This window comes from Choristoneura fumiferana, chromosome 15 (genome assembly GCF_025370935.1).
Source record: "Choristoneura fumiferana chromosome 15, NRCan_CFum_1, whole genome shotgun sequence".
In the NCBI taxonomy this organism is placed as follows: Eukaryota; Metazoa; Arthropoda; class Insecta; order Lepidoptera; family Tortricidae; genus Choristoneura; species Choristoneura fumiferana.
Genome location: NC_133486.1, coordinates 16,075,036 through 16,094,168, shown reverse-complemented (window position 1 = coordinate 16,094,168; position 19,133 = coordinate 16,075,036). Strand labels below are relative to the sequence as shown.

The 19,133-nt window shown below is 46.0% G+C and overlaps 2 protein-coding genes across 2 annotated transcripts; one reads left to right on the top strand and one right to left on the bottom strand.

The window, feature by feature from the left end:
- Window positions 1-1,289: 1,289 nt before the first annotated feature.
- On the top strand, window positions 1,290-4,509 carry LOC141435501 (uncharacterized). Its single transcript, XM_074098191.1, has one exon. The coding sequence runs from the start codon at window positions 1,688-1,690 to the stop codon at window positions 3,623-3,625; it is 1,938 nt and encodes a 645-aa protein (XP_073954292.1). The 5' UTR covers window positions 1,290-1,687; the 3' UTR covers window positions 3,626-4,509.
- Window positions 4,507-18,774, bottom strand: eIF2D (eukaryotic translation initiation factor 2D). The gene is given in 13 exon segments (XM_074098192.1): window positions 4,507-4,725; window positions 6,211-6,354; window positions 7,795-7,947; window positions 9,051-9,192; window positions 10,029-10,168; window positions 10,171-10,257; window positions 11,003-11,099; window positions 12,117-12,288; window positions 14,048-14,222; window positions 14,739-14,913; window positions 16,507-16,679; window positions 18,267-18,525; window positions 18,596-18,774. Coding segments are annotated over 13 exon segments (1,872 nt in total). The 5' UTR covers window positions 18,652-18,774; the 3' UTR covers window positions 4,507-4,626.
- Window positions 18,775-19,133: the final 359 nt, after the last annotated feature.

The following is a 19,133-nucleotide window of genomic DNA, read 5'->3' as shown; positions in this document are numbered from 1 at the left end:
ACTGATTGCGCGCGAATTATTATTAATCGAAGCTTGTTTCTGAACGAGTCATAGTGATGCGCTACACTTTTTTTTGTTTAGTATCGATAAAGAGGATAAGATTGTAGAAAAAAGCTACTTAGTTAAGTACTCAATATCAGAATTCTTAGGAGACAACTTGTAGTGTAGTTTCACAAGCAGATTTTCACACACATTTGTATAAATCAATAGCTTAGCGTTCTTGTCTTTAACTATACATGTAGCAACTATTTGATGTGTAGCTAGAGCCCAATGAATTTTTGTATCAGAGTTTCACAAAACATTTCATAACTCACGTTTAATGATATTCCACTATTTTTATTCTTCTAATGGAATTTCAGAATAGCTCTGAAAACAGTTTTTAGCTATAATAAATACATATTATAATTAACTACCTAATTAATTAGGCTTTGGACTTGATCAAACAAAGAACGAACAAACTTGGTTAAACAAAGGAATTTCTGCACTTTCCCCTGTTAACGTTATTATTATGTTTACTATGTAAGTATTAGCTAAGTATCAGTTTATTTCAATAATTACATTATTGCAGTGCCCTTGCCGGGTTTGATTCATATTTTGTATTGTATCAGGCCGGGAATACACATTCCTGTAGTGTAGCTCACACGTTTTCATGCAAGTAGCTTGCATGCTTGTGCTATTATAATTGTATGAAGATGGACGCCAGCTACTAGTTAACTTGCCAAAATGTGTAAGCTACTGGAATGTGTATTTCAAGCTTTAAGGCAAATAAATGGTTTGAGTTAACTCTGACTCAATGCCATCCTCTCTGCTCCCCCTCTACCCCCCATAGACCATTTAAGCACCTCAGATATTGGATAGACCTTCGAGCAGTACCTACGCTACGTTTTTATGTTCATAAAAACCTTCGCAGGATTCAATAAAAGTTTGAAATAAAATAGTCAGATAGGTCCAATCGTTATTGAATTTTTTGCTCTGCAACACATTAGTGATTAATTTTTATTTATAAAGATTGTTTTCTGACTGATTCTGAATGATGGAAAAACGTAAACTATACTTTACTATCTAATAACAATAATGATAAATCTACAGTCTTACAGATTTGATGCGTGTGTTTTACACAGAAGCTAAGGGTGAAATCATTTTTTATCGAATATTTTTATTATTTTAGCCACAGAGAAAAAAATGTAATAAGTGTAATTTTTGTGTGTTGCAACTGTCCGTAATTTACGGATATGGTTATCTTATTATTTACTATACTATCAGACGAGCCACTTACTAGTGTAGTAAGTAGCTAACGTTACATTAAGGCTTATAATTTTATTTCTAAGAATGATAGCAAACATGGTGACTGTAGCTGTCGTCTCGGATTGCCCATTGGGGCGTAGGTATAGTAAAAATATTAGATATCTTTTTTTACAATAAATCTCAAGCCATCCAAATTTCTGATTTTCGTTATATTCACTGTATATCCGAATAATGGACTGAAATTGATGTATAAGTAAAAGCTAAAAAAATACCACGTGTAATATTGACGTTCTATTTTATCGAATTTATCGACAACGTGGAACGCCATCATCCGTACGTTCATCACTATTATCCTAACCGTCTGGTGATTTCAAAAGTTCGTCGGCTTTGTTTCGGTTGCAAAATGTAAATTCCAATATTTTTAACATAAATTCGCACAATTATGTCGGGGAAACTACAGGACTATCAAGTTTTAGATGTTCTGTGCGGCGGCACGTTCTACAAAGTGCGGCACAAGGTCACCAACGACATATTCGCGTGGAAGGCTTACGATTGCTCCGCGTACTCGACTGAGCAGATTCATAGCGTCGCGGCCGACGCTCGGGCGATCAACGGAGCGCGAGCGCGCGCGGCGGCGCTCCTGCGGGTGCACGACACGGTGCTGCACGCGCCCACGCGCACGCTGTACTTCGTGCTGGAGTTCGGCGAGTGGCGCTCGGCCGCCGAGCTGCTGGCGCAGTGCGAGGCGCAGGGGCGGCGTCTGGCGGAGGGCTTCGTGTGGCACGCGCTGCTGCAGCTGGCGCGTGCGCTGCGGGCGCTGCGCGACGCGCGCCTGGCGGTACTGCGGCCGCGTCTGGCGCCCGCCGGGCTGCTGGTGACCGCGCGCGGCGCCGTGCGCCTGCACTGCTGCGAGCCGGGGGCGCCGCCCGAGCCCGCGTGGTGCCAGCTGGCCGCCCTGCTGCGGGCGCTGTGCGCCGCGCCCGGGACTCACGACTCTCGCTCCCACTACAGTGATGACCTCCTTCAGATCATTAGCTTCCTCGCGGATGACAAGAACGCGAACCTCGACGCCGACGTCATCCTGTACCATCCCACTGTCCTTGCCAACATTGAGACTTTCCCGGCGCCTCAGTGCTTAAGTGACATACTTGTGTCGGTAGAATACTCTTCTGCGGTGAACAAATGTGATTCAGAGAAGGTTGTAGAATTGTGCAAGACTGTAAAACCGGCCCCCAGGCCGACCAAGACCCAAGAGAGCCCTATTTACTGTAATATTACTCCTAAAAAGTTCAAGAAATTAGAAGTGGAAGAATCAAATTCCCCTGTGAGCTCTATTTCCCCTACAGTAGCGGCCTTGGCACTGGAGCTTCCTGGGTTTGTTCCCCGCAGCCGAAAAGCAATCAGTGGAGCTCTGGAGACCTACAACACTGCCCAAAAAGTGTCTGAAAACACTCTGAGCCAGCAATGGATGTCTCGCCTCATCTCACTGAGACAAAGGGAGGAGTCTCTGAATAAGAGGGAGAGAGATCTTATCGCTAAGGAGATATTAAACAGCCCTGCTGCTAAAATTATTCCCTTGAATGAGTCACGAGATGCTGCATGTGGAGGCAGCAATGGTATCACCCTGCCGGCTATGATGAGCCAGGCGGACGAGCGGTCGGCGTGGGTGTCGCGGCGCCACACGCGGACCAGCTCGGTCCGCCTCAAAACTCGCAGGAAAACATTTCATTATGAGGATCTGGACAGCTCCCTGTCTGCCGACAATGGTGATGGCAGCATGATAATAACAGCCTCCAAGATCACTAAAGACAACATGCCTCGCAACTTGTTCCCTGAGCCTGCCAGGAAAGTCCATTTTACACCGGTCAACCCCTTTGTGGAAAGTGATGACAGTGTCACCCTGACCTTCTACGAGTTGGAAAATGTGGACAAAGAGGGGTACCAAGTGCCGCGGCAGGAGGAAAAGGTGTTCAAAGACATTGCCAAGTTCAAATATTTGGATCCAGAAAAGGTAACATCAGAGAAGAGGGCAGCTGTGCCCTGGAGCCATTCCTCACCTTCCAAACAAGCCAAGATTGGTCAAAATGTGTTCTCAGATGTCACAAATACTAAGTACAACCTTAGAAAGACGCCATCCAAGTCAAGTCTCACATCTAAAGGGTCCAACACGTCGCGAATATCCCTCGCCCCTGGCAGGAGCCAGTGGAGCGTGGAGGCCTCGAGCAGGGCGGGCGACGGCAGCATCTCTGAGAGAACACGCGCCAGCATCAGGCAGAGCTTGGCGGAGACGCCAGTAGCCCCGGACGCCAGGAGGAAAGGCAGGAAATCTCTGCTGCCCTTCAAGACCCCATTCAAATTCATGAGTTCAACAAAAATCTAAAATAAACTAACCCTTATTGCTAGTAGGCTTAAATTTAGTTTTTTTGCAATATAGTGTAGTGGTTTTGAAGTTAGTGGTTCCTTGTTTAGTTTGATATATTAGTTGTTTGTTACTTTGATATTTTTGAATCAGTGATTCAGTAAAGCTTCTATTGGTTGTGGTATTTTAAAGCTATATTTTTATCAACATAGCATTTGGCTATGTATGTCTGTAAGTTAGTTACCGTATGTAGTATAGTGCAACTAGTGCAAGTGTATAAGCTTCCATTCCAGTACCTCGGTGTTGGATACAATTGGACCAGGTTTGTATTATTGATTTTATATTATTTTAATTGTATTATAATTGAGAAACGGACACAACCCACCCTAAACCTAGAATAGTGAATAAATTTAATAAAAATTATATAAATATTGTACATTATGTTACTGAAAGAATTATTTCAGGTTGCAATTACTGTAATTGGATTATTTTTTGCCATTAGTGTATATTTTGCAAATGCAGCATAGTATTGTGTAGCAGAAAGAAATTATTTGTGATGGTCTCCTGCTGTTCCTTGTCTAAGGATTATTTTGAGGTCCAGAATTCCACTAGTTTTGGAAGTAAGTTTACTAATGTGTGCAAAATATTGGATAATGTTTTCTATTGTATTTCTATTTAAGTGATATTAATGATACTCATGAAACGTGTTTAGTCTTAAATGTCTTCCAATTGCCAATAAAATCAAAAGAAATCTACTAAGAAGTCGAAAAATATTTTTGCTATGAATGTTTTAGCTGTATATACAAAAGCTGCCATATATTAAATCTAAAGTGGATAAAATAAGGATACATATATTGTGAAATTAATTATAAATAGGATAAGAGAATTAATAAATAGATAACTTTAGGAAGTTCAGTTCATTTTATTTATAACCATTCTTACACAGATAATATCACTGAGTCACTCATCATAGAATTTGTTATTGATTTTTGAATTTATCTAATTTGATTATCTAGCTTAAATTAGGTTCCTTTTTTTTTCTTGAGGGCCTTGTCCGCTCCTTCTACAAACTTCTTGGGCAGCCCATACTTCTCCACAAGCAGCCGAGCCACAAAGTAAGTCTGCAATTACAATAATAATTAATAAACAACTCAATTACAACCACAATAGGGATGACCACTGGGTTAAAAATATATCATTATATTTAGTCCGACAGTAAGATTATAGAAAAATATGGGACACACATTTTTTGGTTTATCAATTTAATCAATCAAAAAAGTTAATAGGTGAAGAGATCATCAAACTTCCGGAGTGGGGGCTTGTGACGTTTCTATTAGGTAAAAATCGTACCATATAGTGACTTCACTCGAAACTTCTAAGCACTGTATCCTCATTTTTTAATTATCTAACTGACAAACTAAACAGTTTTTTAGTCGTCTAGCTAGCCTATTACAAGTGGAACTAAAGTAGAAGATTCTATAGAAATAATGGAACTGAAAAGCACATCAATGTAAGTGTAAATAAAAAAAAGTCTTCCAATTAGGCTGGCAGTCCCACCGGCACACTTGATCCTCGGCTAAAAAAAAACTTTATTAACCCCCTGTTTCACCAATCATTGATTAATTTTAACTGACAGATAAAAATGTGATGCTGTCACTGTTTGTTTTCTTCAAATAGACGGAGACGTCATCACCTGTCATCGTCATTTGTCAGTTAAAATTAATTAATGGGTGGTGAAACCGCAATTAAATTAAATACATTTGAGGATTATGTGGTGCCAAACATTTATTTTTTAAAGATTACGTGTGGAGGTTCATATCAATAAACTATGAATAATTACTTTGCTCACCTGCGATCTTACGATACGCTACGTCTACACAACAAATGTGTGTTCATGCAGCTTCTCCATCTCCACACATAACCATTCACCATGCTGCCAGCACTTTATAGCAGCATGGTGTTGGTCTGAAGATGAACTCTGGTTGAGTTCGAAACGCGTCAGTGGATTGATGTGAGTGGGTTTGTGTGATTTGGGCGTGTTCTTACGTGTGGAGGTGGAGGAGGAAAAAGTTTGAAAATTCTTGGAAATTTCTGCAGATTTTCACAAGATTTATAGGAAATTTAAATTAAAGAAACGGGAGTTTCTATCCCCGTGCAAAATTGTGAGAAGTTTCCTAAATTCTCCTATTAAAATTCCGCGATTATGGAAACTTTCCTCAGGGACATCACTAAACACATTTGTTGCATGGACGCTCTATCGTAAGGCCGCGGGTGAGTAATCTATACTACTTAAGGGCCGTTTCACCATCCATTGATTAGTGTTAACCGACGGTTAAATGTGATGCCGTCTCCGTCTATTCGAACAAAACAAATAGAGACGGCATCACACCTAACCGTCAGTTAACACTAATCAAGAGATGGTGAAACAGCCCCGTAATATACTAGGTAGAGAGGTTGTAGTAATCTCTGGATCGACTGAACCGTCGCTTCAGACTGATCCCGGAAAATTGCATAGTTCCCACGGGATAGCGATATAAGTCTACCCGAACGGAGTCTTGGGCAACAGGCAAGCGGTAGTTGTTTATAAATCCATAGTTGTTTGTTACCTGGTCCCCCTGCAGCAGTATCTGGTCTGCGCGGGCGCCGGGCGCGCGCGTGACGCCGGCGGCGGCGGCGGCCCCGCGCTGCCAGGCGCGCGCCAGCTCGCCCAGCGCGAACCCGAACGACTCCAGGTTCGACACCAGCGTCACCTAACGACAAAACACACAAACTTAAGGGCCCCGTACACGGTACGATTTGTCTGTACGAACCGTCGCTTCAGACTGATCGAAACGACGAATATAAAGAGTTGTTATCCTTACAATGAATCTGAATCTGTGTGATTTTCTATTTCTTTTTGTCGAATGTATGTATATATGTATATTTGTGTCGATTAGACACTGCCATCATTTTTCACAGATGTTTTCATTGTTAGCCGGTTCGATGCTTAACTGTATAACTGTTTTGGCTCACAAACATTGTTTTTTGATTTGTAATATGTAATAAGTTGGTTCTGTCATTGTTTGTCCCTTTTTTAGAAGTAAATCCTTCATATGGAATAATTAAAGAGGCACAGACTGATTGCCTTGTACAGCGAACACCATGGGTTTCTGACAGAATATCAGCACTGCAGGTTACTGCAGTATATGCTGAGTCAGCGCCTATTCTAGACATCGTCGCAGGGCTCTCAATTTATCAATTTAAACAATAATAAGTGAACTTTATTTTGATGCTAGTTTTAAGTTAAAAGGTATTATTGTATATTTTCTATTGTACTTTGAGCTTTGTATGCTGTTTTGAATAAAGATTCTATCTATCTATCTATCTAATCGATAGTGTATGTCAAGATCGTTAACGATTTACTTCATCGAAGACGACGTCGGAGATCGCAGCAAAATCCCATGCAATCATTAATATCGTAACGATGAATCGACAATATATTGCTCTTTACGATCAATCGTCACGATTTTCATCAGATCGATCGTACAGTTACAGTATATGCAAATGAAAATGAAAAAAAATATATATATTTGGGGACACACAATTATAAATAATAGATACAGCAAGAAAACATAATAATTATAAAGTAAAATAATAAAATGAGAATACAAAATATAAAAAATAAATAAAAATACTTATTTATTTTCTTGTGCCCGAAATGGTCCCGCCTCAGCATAAAAGACCATTTTTTTCCCAGTAGTTACCAACAATTACTTAATTAGTGGTAACAGATAGGAAAAATATTCGCGATCATGCGGGGGGGGGGGGGCGGTACCTTCTTGTTCCCGCTGCGGGTGACGACCTGCATCTTGATGGGCTCGAGCCTGGCGCGGGTGAGGCTGCAGGAGCCGTCGGCGAAGGGGGGGGCGGTACCTTCTTGTTCCCGCTGCGGGTGACGACCTGCATCTTGATGGGCTCGAGCCTGGCGCGGGTGAGGCTGCAGGAGCCGTCGGCGAAGGGGGGGGCGGTACCTTCTTGTTCCCGCTGCGGGTGACGACCTGCATCTTGATGGGCTCGAGCCTGGCGCGGGTGAGGCTGCAGGAGGGGCGGTACCTTCTTGTTCCCGCTGCGGGTGACGACCTGCATCTTGATGGGCTCGAGCCTGGCGCGGGTGAGGCTGCAGGAGCCGTCGGCGAAGGGGGGGGCGGTACCTTCTTGTTCCCGCTGCGGGTGACGACCTGCATCTTGATGGGCTCGAGCCTGGCGCGGGTGAGGCTGCAGGAGCCGTCTGCGAAGCGCATCTCGGTGCAGGGCGTCATGCGCGCCTGCACTCCCAGCATCAGCGCGTCCCACCTCACGCTCTCCTGACACGGGAACACAGACAAATAGGTCAATAAAATACAAAAAACCTATACAAGAAATGGTTAATATTTGTGTGTGCCCGAAATGGTCTCGCTTCGACATAAGGCTGCGTTTCCACCAGAGATGTGCGAGGATGTATTTTGAAACTATCTGTGTGATCCTGTAATTGGCTATATGTCACTATTTTCATAATCATATTGCCATCTGTTGATTCCCTTTATTAAATAATTGTGTTGCGAGGAATATGTTTGTCATGACATATAGATAGATAGATTAGAAATACAGCATTTAAGATCTATATACTGGTGATCTCGTCGGAAGACCAGGCAAAAGTCAACAAAAAGTAAGCAAAAAGTCGCATTTTGTCAACTATTACTACTAAGCAGGTGATAGGACCTTGTGCAAGGTTGCCCGGATTGTTACCACCATCATTTATCTGATGGTACATTTGTGGTGTCTTAGCATATCAAGTAGTCGCACACATTTTGCCTCATCCTGAGAGGCCTGTGCCCAGCAGTGGGACGTATATAGGCTGGGATGATGATGATGACACATTTTGCCAACTATTGGCACGCAAACAGAGAGGCTAAGTGCCAGGTGCTAGGCGGGGCATGCTCCACAAACATCCAGCGCTGACATCACCCGAGGACGAGGAACCCGCGTTTGGTGCGTTGCGACGAATGTGTTTGTCCTGAACCAATAGAAACGCTAGGCGCGAGGCGATAACTAAATGAAGCGTTTCTATTGGTTCATGAAAAACATTTCTCGCACATCTCTGGTGGGAACGCAGCCTTAGAACGCCAACTCGCTACTTGCGTCCCCCGGTTATTTTTTTATGACAAAGGAAGGTAAACGAGCAAATGGGTCACCTGATCGTAAGTGATCACCACTGCCCACGGACACCCGCAACACCAGGTGCGTTACCAACCTAGAGGGCTAAGGTAGAATGCCTCTTGTGCCAGTAATTTCACCGGCTGTCTTACTCTCCTCACCGGAACACAACAGCACTGCTGCTCGGCGGTAGGATTAACGAGTAAGATGGTGGTAGCGATCCGGACGGACCCTGCACTAGGCCCTACCACCCGCAACCCGCAACTCTCGCTACCTGTTCGTTCCCGTTCAAGACGCGGGCGAGCACGGCGTCGAGCGTGACGGCGCCCTTCTGGTGTGCGCTCGTCAGTCCCCTCGTCTGGACGTACTGCGTGAGGGCGGCGCGCGCCTCCGCCGCCGTCAGTGTGGCGCCCTTCCTGTAACCACCACCACCATCACCACCATCACCACGACCGACACAATAACATTAGAGCGAGAATACGTTACGTGTGGCCGAGCGGGCACACATGCGTGTGTGTGTATGCGCATGTGAATCGATGGTAATGCGTTATTTATATGGTTATGGTTTATGGGCGACTGAAAAACAGCGACTGTTAGCCAAGAGACTTTGTTCTGCAAGGCGCAGGCATAAACTGAGTCGCTTTCCGTTTTAACATAGTGAGCGGCAAAAAACCTGGCCCTCAAATGTATGCAGCAATAGGTTATTTAGTATGTAGAGTGGGCCAAGTATTGTGACGCTGAATATAGTTTGTACTTTTAAATCATTGTATTATTTCTAATATATAACTCGTAAATTAACTATTGAATAAATATTTTTTTCTCAAACATGACATGAAATATTGACATTGTGTTACAAATAATAGACTGAGAAGTATCGCGCTGCAGGCGCTGCGGCGGCTCGTCACTCTAGCGGCCTGCAAAGAGATTTCATACAACTTTGCAGGCCGATGGCCGGCAATACGACCGTCTTTTGTTTCAACGCGCGCTCTCTGGCACCTCCGCCAGCCACAGCAGCACCGCCCTTGTCCGCCGCCAGCAGCCAGCGCGACACGCGCGCACGCAACACCGCGACCAGACTAGCGTCCCGCCATGCTTCATTACTTGTTTTTTTATTTTATTTCATGTCATGTTCGAGAAAAGCACTATATAAGCCTCGGCCGGAACGTGGGGTTGCCGGCCTCGCATCCCTAATCCGCTTGGCCGGCAACCCCCTACTTCCCGGCCTCTACAGTAATGTACTATTATTACTGACTTGAGCGGCGCGAAGAGGTCGGCTACGGCGGCGGTGACGGCGAACATCTCCCGCACCTGCGGCGGCGTGTACTCCACATCATCGTCCGCGGGCGCGGCGGGGGCGGCCGGGGGCGCGGGGCGGCGGGGGCGGCGGGCGGGGCGTGGGCGCGCACGCGCGGGTGCGCCGCGCTCAGCGCCACCACGGCGTCCACGCCCTTCTCCACCTCGCGCACCTCCAGCAGCCCCTCCTGACGACCCATCGCGCAAGCTTGTATTAACGCATACAGTCACCTGACTTCCACAGGTGCGCTACCGACATACATGTGCGCTCAAGATGTATGAATAATTTTGATAGGGGCATTGGGTGAAGTTCTGGAAACTCATATGTGCGTCGGTGGTAATTAATGCGTTAAACACATTCGGTGCAAGTGACACAACCTCTGTCATCAAATCGTTACTCGTATACATATGCCTACTTCGTTTTTTTAGAATTAGAAAAGGGTAAACAACCTTGACGAGGCTTTTTATTGAAAAAGGTTTATTAAAAAACAGTAACTATTACTTACGATACCAAAAGCATGTAAATGATCATATGTCCTTGCTAATTATTACTATTTACTGAAAGTGTTTTTCAATAAAAAACACGTCAAAATCGTTAACTTCTTACTAATGCTAAAAAAATAAAGAATAGATACTATGCCGGTGAATTGAAGAATTAGTAAAAAAAAAACTGAATCGACTAAAAAAACCTGCTCACAAAATTTGACAAAATTGGTTGAGAAATGCGCACATAGACAAGAACAGTCGACCAGATATGTACACAAAATATTTTTTGCCCTAGCTGAAACGCGCTTTGCGCTCGTCCGGTTAATTACCTATTTTTCAAAAATAAACAAGTTTTTGGGGGAGGCCTATGTCCAGCAGTGGACGTCTTTCTTGACATGATGATGATGATATAAGTTTAAATGTTAATTTATACTGAAACGTTGTTACCTTTTGCATGGCTTCCAAAAACTTGCCGACTTTTTTGTAGGAAGTCTTCTTGACGTCGAGCGTGCGGTCCGCCGGACACAGCGGCAGCAGGTAGTTCCTGCGACCACAAGCGACAGCGATAGCCCTTTACACTCACAAGTTTCACTCACGTAACAAACTTATGACACTAAAACTAACTTTACGGTAAAGCAAATTAGACGCTCATATAACTAGCTTATTGTAATTTCTTACTGGCGTAAGTGAGAAAATTACAAGTCTTAAACGTGATCGACTTTTTTTATGGAATCGCCGAAAAAAATCACTTGTGTTTAGAGTTTTCATACACTCGTTTTACTTTTTTTTTACTAGCCTACAATAGTGTCCCAATGCTGGGCAAAGGCCTCTCCTCTTGATCTCCACACCTCCCTTTTACTTATATGGTCGTTAAAAACCTAAAAAACAGACTCTATAATGAAATTCCCCCATTAAACTATTTAAACATTTGCTTAAACCTTTGAAGTATAAATCCTACTAATATTATAAATGAGAAAGTTTGTGTGTATGTTTGATACTTCTTCACGCTAAAACGGCTGGACGGATATGGATGAAATTTGGTATGTAGGTAGCTGGACATTTGGAATAACACATAGGCTACTTTTTATTCCGATATTCCCACGGGATAGGGATAAAATCTCAAAATAACAACCTTTGGGCTCAGTCATGAAATTTGGTATGTAGGTAGATGCACGTCTGGAATAACACATAAGGCTACTTGTTATCCCGATATTCCCACGGGATGGGGATAAAAATATTGACATTTCAACCGCTGGGTTTAGAGTTGAAATTGTGGACAGTTGTTCTTAACACAACCTCAATGAAGACCACGATATAAATTTCGGGAATTCCCAGAGGAATTTTGTAAAACCCCGGCATTTTAATTGTAACTACCAGTGCCCTGTTTCTCGAAGCTACAAGTTACAATTTACAAGCGGTAGTCTTTTCTTAACAGTATGCATTGAAAAGATAGACTACCGCTTGTAAATTGTAACTTATAGCTTCGTGGGATGTGCCACAGATAGAATAGTTTAGTTGTGCGAAGGCGCGGGTACACTCTAGTTGAAGTATGTCTGTGCACCTGTAGAGCAGGCTGGCCCTCAGCGGCAGCTCGATGCTCTTGGCGTGCTGCTTGATGAAGCTGACCAGAGTCCACTGCAGCAGCTCGTCCATGTCGGTGGGGACGGCCCCGCCCGCGCCCCCGCCCCCGCCCCCGCCCGCGCTAGCGCCCGCCGTCCCACACTCCGCGCCATCTGTGGGAAAGCGGGATAAAACTTAAGTTTTCAACTCAGTACCTCAAATCAAAATAAGTTTCTGTTAAAAATTTCGTTTTGAATACAAGCTTTTTTGCTGACTGTACTTGCATTGTCATTTTAAATGCATATCCGTATCAAATTTCAAGTCGGTACTATCACCCAAATATTTTATTATTTTATTTTATTTTATTCGGAAAACAAACAGCTTAAATTAACTAATAATTAACTATTAATTAATTAACTAATCACCCAAATATGTGGTCTTTCACCCTAAAGTTGATAATCGTTTGCATGCCATAAAACAATAATGCCAATAGACGTGTCTGTCAACTTGAAAGTTCGACTTTAGCGACTTATTCATTTGATAGGAACTTGTTTAAAATTTGATAAACCACTTATTTGACTGATGGTACTATTCACCATTGAGGAGATCCCTCCTGCGGAAACGATCCTGGCAGGACCACCAAGATGTCACTACCAGATTATTGTATTGTCACCAAATTTACAAATCAATTCAAACTTAACAAATTTCAAGTCAATTGAACTGGACCGCTAGAAGTGGGTTAAATTTAGCTTTCAAGATTTGACCCAAATAAATAAACAGGGCGTGCTAAAGAAAAGCTTGTAAGAACGGAATTTGTCTGTCAAACTCCTTTTCCTCGGGAATGCGTAGAGCGTGCCATTAATGCCATCTCCCAGGATAACAGGATCAAAGGAATTTGGGTACAAATTTGTGCCTCTGGGAGAGGACAGGTTAAAAGTGTCATAATTTTTTTTTTCCATATGGTATCCAAACTAAATTATCTAGTGTCTCAGACTGTCTCATATCCCTATTTTATAAAAAAGTTAACCATTTATTCTAGGTAATTGCGTTAGGTATATCCTTGCCTTGCGGAATACACATTGGCTGCGTCCCCACTTCCCACCAGAGATGTGGGAGGACGTGTTGGGAGGAATGCGTTAGTCATTAGCCAATAGAAAGGCTTCATTTACCTACCGCGCTCAGCGCAGCTCTAATAGAAACAGCTGAGCGGAGTGAGGGTAGGTACATAAAGCGTTTTTTTATTTTTTATGGTATGGGGGGCAAACGAGCAGGCAGATCGCCTGATGGTAAGCGATTACCGTCGCCCATGGACACCTGCAACACCAGAAGTCACAAGTGCGTTGCCGGCCTTTAAGGTAGGAGTACGCTCTTTCGGTTTCGATTGGTTCATGACATGACAAACATTCTTAGCAATGCATCCTCCCACATTTGAAGAATTATTCGAAATTCCACAATCGCACCTCCCGCCGATAGTCTAAATTTCATCGACATCATCTTGATGAATGGCAATCTACCACTGGGCGTTTCCTTCGGCATTTCCTGCCGCGTAGTGAAATTCTGCCCTCTTAAGCCAAAAGGCGCTATCTCAAAAAAAAAATCTTTTGGGTTATTCTTAAAAACATTCTGCATCACATGGTGTAAATTGTAAATGATAGAAAAGCGTTTTTTTCTGAGATAGCGCCTTTTGGCTTTGGAGGGCAGAATTGTGGAATCAACTTTCGCCAGCAGTGTTTCCTGACAACATAGATATCGGGGCTTTCAAGAAAAGGGCTTATATTTTCTTCAAAAGGCCGGCAACGGACCAATGACTTCTTGCGTAGTTGGTACTCATGGGCGGCGGTGATCATTTCCCAATCAGATGACCCGCTTGCTCGTTGCGTCCCTCTCATAATAAAAAAAAAACATTTCTGGTGGAAACGCAGGTTTACTGACCCATCCAGCTGTCATCCTGCTGCGCCGGCGCAGGCGCGTCGTCCAACACGCGCGGAGCGTGCGGCACTTGCGGCACTTTAGTCACTTGCGTCTCTTGCGGCATCTGTGGCACGGGCTGCGCGGCGCGCCCGCCCAGGCTCGGCCACTCTTCCTTCCCGCCGTGCTGGATGTGTAGCTGAAATATCGTTGCAGTATCGACGTTGCAATACAGAAACGTAGGTAGGTTTAGGTTATGTTAAGTTTGCATCGGCCCGAAGGGCCAAAACTACACAAAACACGGAGCTCCATCGTCACTGTGTCTTGGTCGATTTTGATTTGGTTATCCGCTACTGTGAAAATAAGAAATAACGATTCTGGGAAACTGATCTAACAAACCAATTCAACAAATATAAGAAGAGCTCCAGATGCTATACAAAATGTATGCAAAGCAGAGCTCTTTTTATTTTACGTTGCTCATTGAAAGCGCCGCGGCCGGCCAACGTCCGTAGCGAGCGGCGCTCGGCGCCCCTAGGACCGCCGCGCCCGTGTGCAACGCACACCCTGCACTATAGGTAAAGACGCCTCTGTGCAAACTGTTTTAAAACATTTGTATCGTAAAATTAAATAAGTGCATTTTGAAGGAAAAGGTACTATTTTTTCTTAAAACACAAGCGGATTATTTATAATAATATACACATGCATAGAAAGCAACCTGTTGCACTTCTGCAGCGAGCCGCTCGCTGGGGTCGGGGCGCGCTGCGAGGGCGGCGAGGGCGGCGAGGGCGGGGTGGGCGGGCGGCGGCAGGCGCGGCCGCTCCAGCTTGCCGAACTTGGGGTCGCGGCACAGCTGGTCGCCCACCCAGTGCAGGACATCCAAGCACACGCCACTGGAATCAAGATATTGTAATATCAACACAAAATCATAAAGAAATATTTGAGCTAGCATACGTAAAACCGCGTTGCCTAACAGTAGGTGCGGCGACCATATCGCTAGTGGTCCGCGCCCCGCTGGCAGCACATTCACCCCAGCGGGTAGCTCGCCGGCAGCACACTCCCCCAGCCGGCAGCACACTCCCCAGCCGGCAGCACACCCCCGGCCGGCAGCACACTCCCCCGGCCGGCAGCACACTCCCCCGGCCGGCAGCACACTCCCCCAGCCGGCAGCGCACTCCCCCAGCCGGCAGCACACTCCCCCAGCCGGCAGCACACTCCCCCAGCCGGCAGCACACTCCCCCAGCCGGCAGCACACTCCCCCGGCCGGCAGCTCACTCCCCCGGCCGGCAGCACACTCCCCCGGCCGGCAGCACACTCCCCCGGCCGGCAGCACACTCCCCGGCCGGCAGCACACTCCCCCGGCCGGCAGCACACTCCCCCAGCCGGCAGCACACTCCCCGGCCGGCAGCACACTCCCCCAGCCGGCAGCACACTCCCCCAGCCGGCAGCACACTCCCCCAGCTGGCAGCACACTCCCCCAGCTGGCAGCACACTCCCCCGGCCGGCAGCACACTCCCCCGGCCGGCAGCACACTCCCCCGGCCGGCAGCACACTCCCCCATCCGGCAGCACACTCCCCCAGCCGGCAGCACACTCCCCCGGCCGGCAGCACACTCCCCCGGCCGGCAGCACACTCCCCCAGCCGGCAGCACACTCCCCCGGCCGGCAGCACACTCCCCCGGCCGGCAGCACACTCCCCGGCCGGCAGCACACTCCCCGGCCGGCAGCACACTCCCCGGCCGGCAGCACACTCCCCCAGCCGGCAGCACACTCCCCGGCCGGCAGCACACTCCCCCGGCCGGCAGCACACTCCCCCAGCCGGCAGCACACTCCCCCGGCCGGCAGCACACTCCCCGGCCGGCAGCACACTCCCCCGGCCGGCAGCACACTCCCCCGGCCGGCAGCACACTCCCCCAGCCGGCAGCACACTCCCCATCCGGCAGCACACTCCCCCAGCCGGCAGCACACTCCCCCGGCCGGCAGCACACTCCCCCGGCCGGCAGCACACTCCCCCAGCCGGCAGCACACTCCCCCGGCCGGCAGCACACTCCCCCGGCCGGCAGCACACTCCCCCAGCCGGCAGCACACTCCCCCGGCCGGCAGCACACTCCCCCGGCCGGCAGCACACTCCCCCCGCCGGCAGCACACTCCCCCAGCTGGCAGCACACTCCCCCAGCTGGCAGCACACTCCCCCGGCCGGCAGCACACTCCCCAGCCGGCAGCACACTCCCCCAGCCGGCAGCACACTCCCCCAGCCGGCAGCACACTCCCCCCGCCGGCAGCACACTCCCCGGCCGGCAGCACACTCCCCAGCCGGCAGCACACTCCCCTAGCCGGCAGCACACTCCCCTAGCCGGCAGCACACTCCCCAGCCGGCAGCACACTCCCCCGGCCGGCAGCACACTCCCCCGGCCGGCAGCACACTCCCCAGCCGGCAGCACACTCCCCCAGCCGGCAGCACACTCCCCCAGCTGGCGGCACACTCACCCCAGCTTGAGCAGCATGTCCCCGGAGGCGAGCGCGGCCAGGCCGACGGCGGCGGCGGCGGCGTTGTCGCTGGTGACGGCGGCGAGCGGCGCCCCGCGCGCGAACATGGGGAAGCCCGCGCCACCCGCCGGCACGCACACGCCCGGCAGGTATAGTGGGGCGCCGTTCTGGATCTGCAACACAATACCACACATTTACAGCCTTATTCATAAAAAGTTGGAGCCTCCTTGAAGGCTCCTTGAAGGCCCGATGCTAAAAAACATGATTCATAAACGTCTGTTAGCGCTAATCAGTCGATCAAGGCTCTGCTAAAGTTAGAGGACCGTAGACCCTCCTTTATCTCCCTGCTAAGTCACAAAATGGCCGCCACAAGTTTGAACAGCTGACTTTGACAAGAGCAAAAAACCATACCGAAGATATTTATAGTGAAGGCAGGGCTACGCAAAGATTTAAAAAAAAAACTGGAAAATTTATTTTCAGGAATTTGTATTTAAAAATCCTCTAAATTAGCAACAATAAATTAACAATAAATATGAAAAAAAATTAGGATGATTAACATAATTATGGTTTTTTGCACAACATAAACATGCGAATCGGAAATGGCGGGAAAACAAACATCTCGCTTTTTATTTTTTTTCCTGCTAATTTGCTGTCATTGCTGTCAATTTTTTTTTTAATTATCAGATTAGGCCATTTTTGTCTTTGATTTGTCAAGGTGGCCAACATAACGCGTCTAATCCGTCTATCAGCAGCTCAACAACTAGCAGACTGCTAGCAAGTGTTTATGAATCATACTTCTCGACAAACGTCTATTAAGCTTAATCAGTCTGCTAAGTAACAGACCGATCAAACCTCAATTAAGGTTTTTTATGAATAAGGCTGTTAATCTATATTATATGATTTGTTACATGATATTATATAAAAGTGAACCACCAGAACTAGACCAGAATAGTTTACTGGTGCGAAGCCGCAGGTAAACTCTAGTAATATTATTTGTAGGTAATCAAATTAAATCTATTTGTCTTCAACTTTGAAATTATAAATATCTTTTGACTTGACTTGAAACCAATATTATTCCACATTTTGCTTGTTTTATAGGGTTGTCTAAGGTTACCTTATCTTATTGGGATTTGTAATAACAGTTCAGTACTGGTTTAAAAAATGTATATGTTTTCACTATGTACTTATTCACAGTCAAGGATGTAGACGGCTCCATCCATGATCTATCGATGCACTACAATACTGGGAGTTCCGTTAAAGGTAAACATAGGCTACATCATGTTATAATTTGTTCATAGACATCAGTATTATTTTCCTAGGTTGCTTCAAATGTTGCATCTGAGTGTCTTTAATTTCCCAAACCCACCAACTTCAAAACTTCAAGCCTACTCTAAGAAAAAAACCTTAATCTGTTAAGTAAATATATTGGTAAATTATATATAAAACTTTGTCTAGTTTATTTATGTAAAAATATTTTGTACCATATCTATGTCACATGTATGTCCTTTGTGGTTCACCTGGTAGGATGCTGCTGCACTCACTGTACACTTGACTGCTGTCAGGAGTCATCGGCAATAATGTTTGCTAACCTAAAGCAACCACTTACTATAAAGCAAAAAAGCTGAAATTGAACAAGGGGGTGAGCAGGGTGAGGTGACACTATTTCCCGGCCCGGATAATACCGTCATGGATTGAATATGACATGCGTTTCCATGTCGGTATTATCCGGGCCGGTAAATAGTGTGACCCAGTGAGCAGACCTTGGGCAGGACGGGCGCCTGCACGGTGAGAGCGGGCAGCAGCGCGGGCAGCCGCCACAGCGCGCACACGGTGGGCAGCAGCCGCCCGCGCGCGCCCAGCACCAGCGGCACCCCGTCCACCACGAACACGTCCACCGCCTCCCCCGAGTGCACCACCAGCTTCATACAGACACAGCTGCTCTTTAAAGGCACTAGCGACTTCGCCGACTCCTCCGTCGCAGCTGGGAACTCGTCCACTATCCTCTGTATCAAATGCTTTCTGTAAAAATTACATTCCGTTACGAAACAAGCTGAAAACTCTTCGGGTACTCGTATAGGCGGGAACTCACTTCTCGGAGTTCTTCAAGCTGTTGTTCGATTTCACTTTATAAGGTTTGGCGAACATTTTGATTGTTTATATGTTTTAAATTATAAAGTAAAGGTATCTTTTGTGTATTTTTTTTACGAAACCATGCTAAATCCGAATGTTTGTTTTGACTGAGGAATAGGGACGGACCTGGACGGACGAATGAAATGACATTGACAATGACAACGTCAACGTCAAGTTAAAACGTCACTGCATCAATGCTGCCAATGCACACAAAAAATGAAATACTTCAGACACATGATTTCCCGTCCAGTACTGATGATTTAAATAATTGTAATAAACAATGTAAACATTAATAAAATTTATTAATTTTATTATTCGCTGAATATCTGTTTACAAAATAGAAATCTTATCAATTGTTAACGAGCTATTGAACCAATTATAAAATTCTTTCACTAAAATTATAGAAAAATACTTTTTTTTATACTTACATAAAACTGACCGTGATCGAGTAAGATGATTTATTTTTTTATTTATATTATCTCACTAATAATAATTAT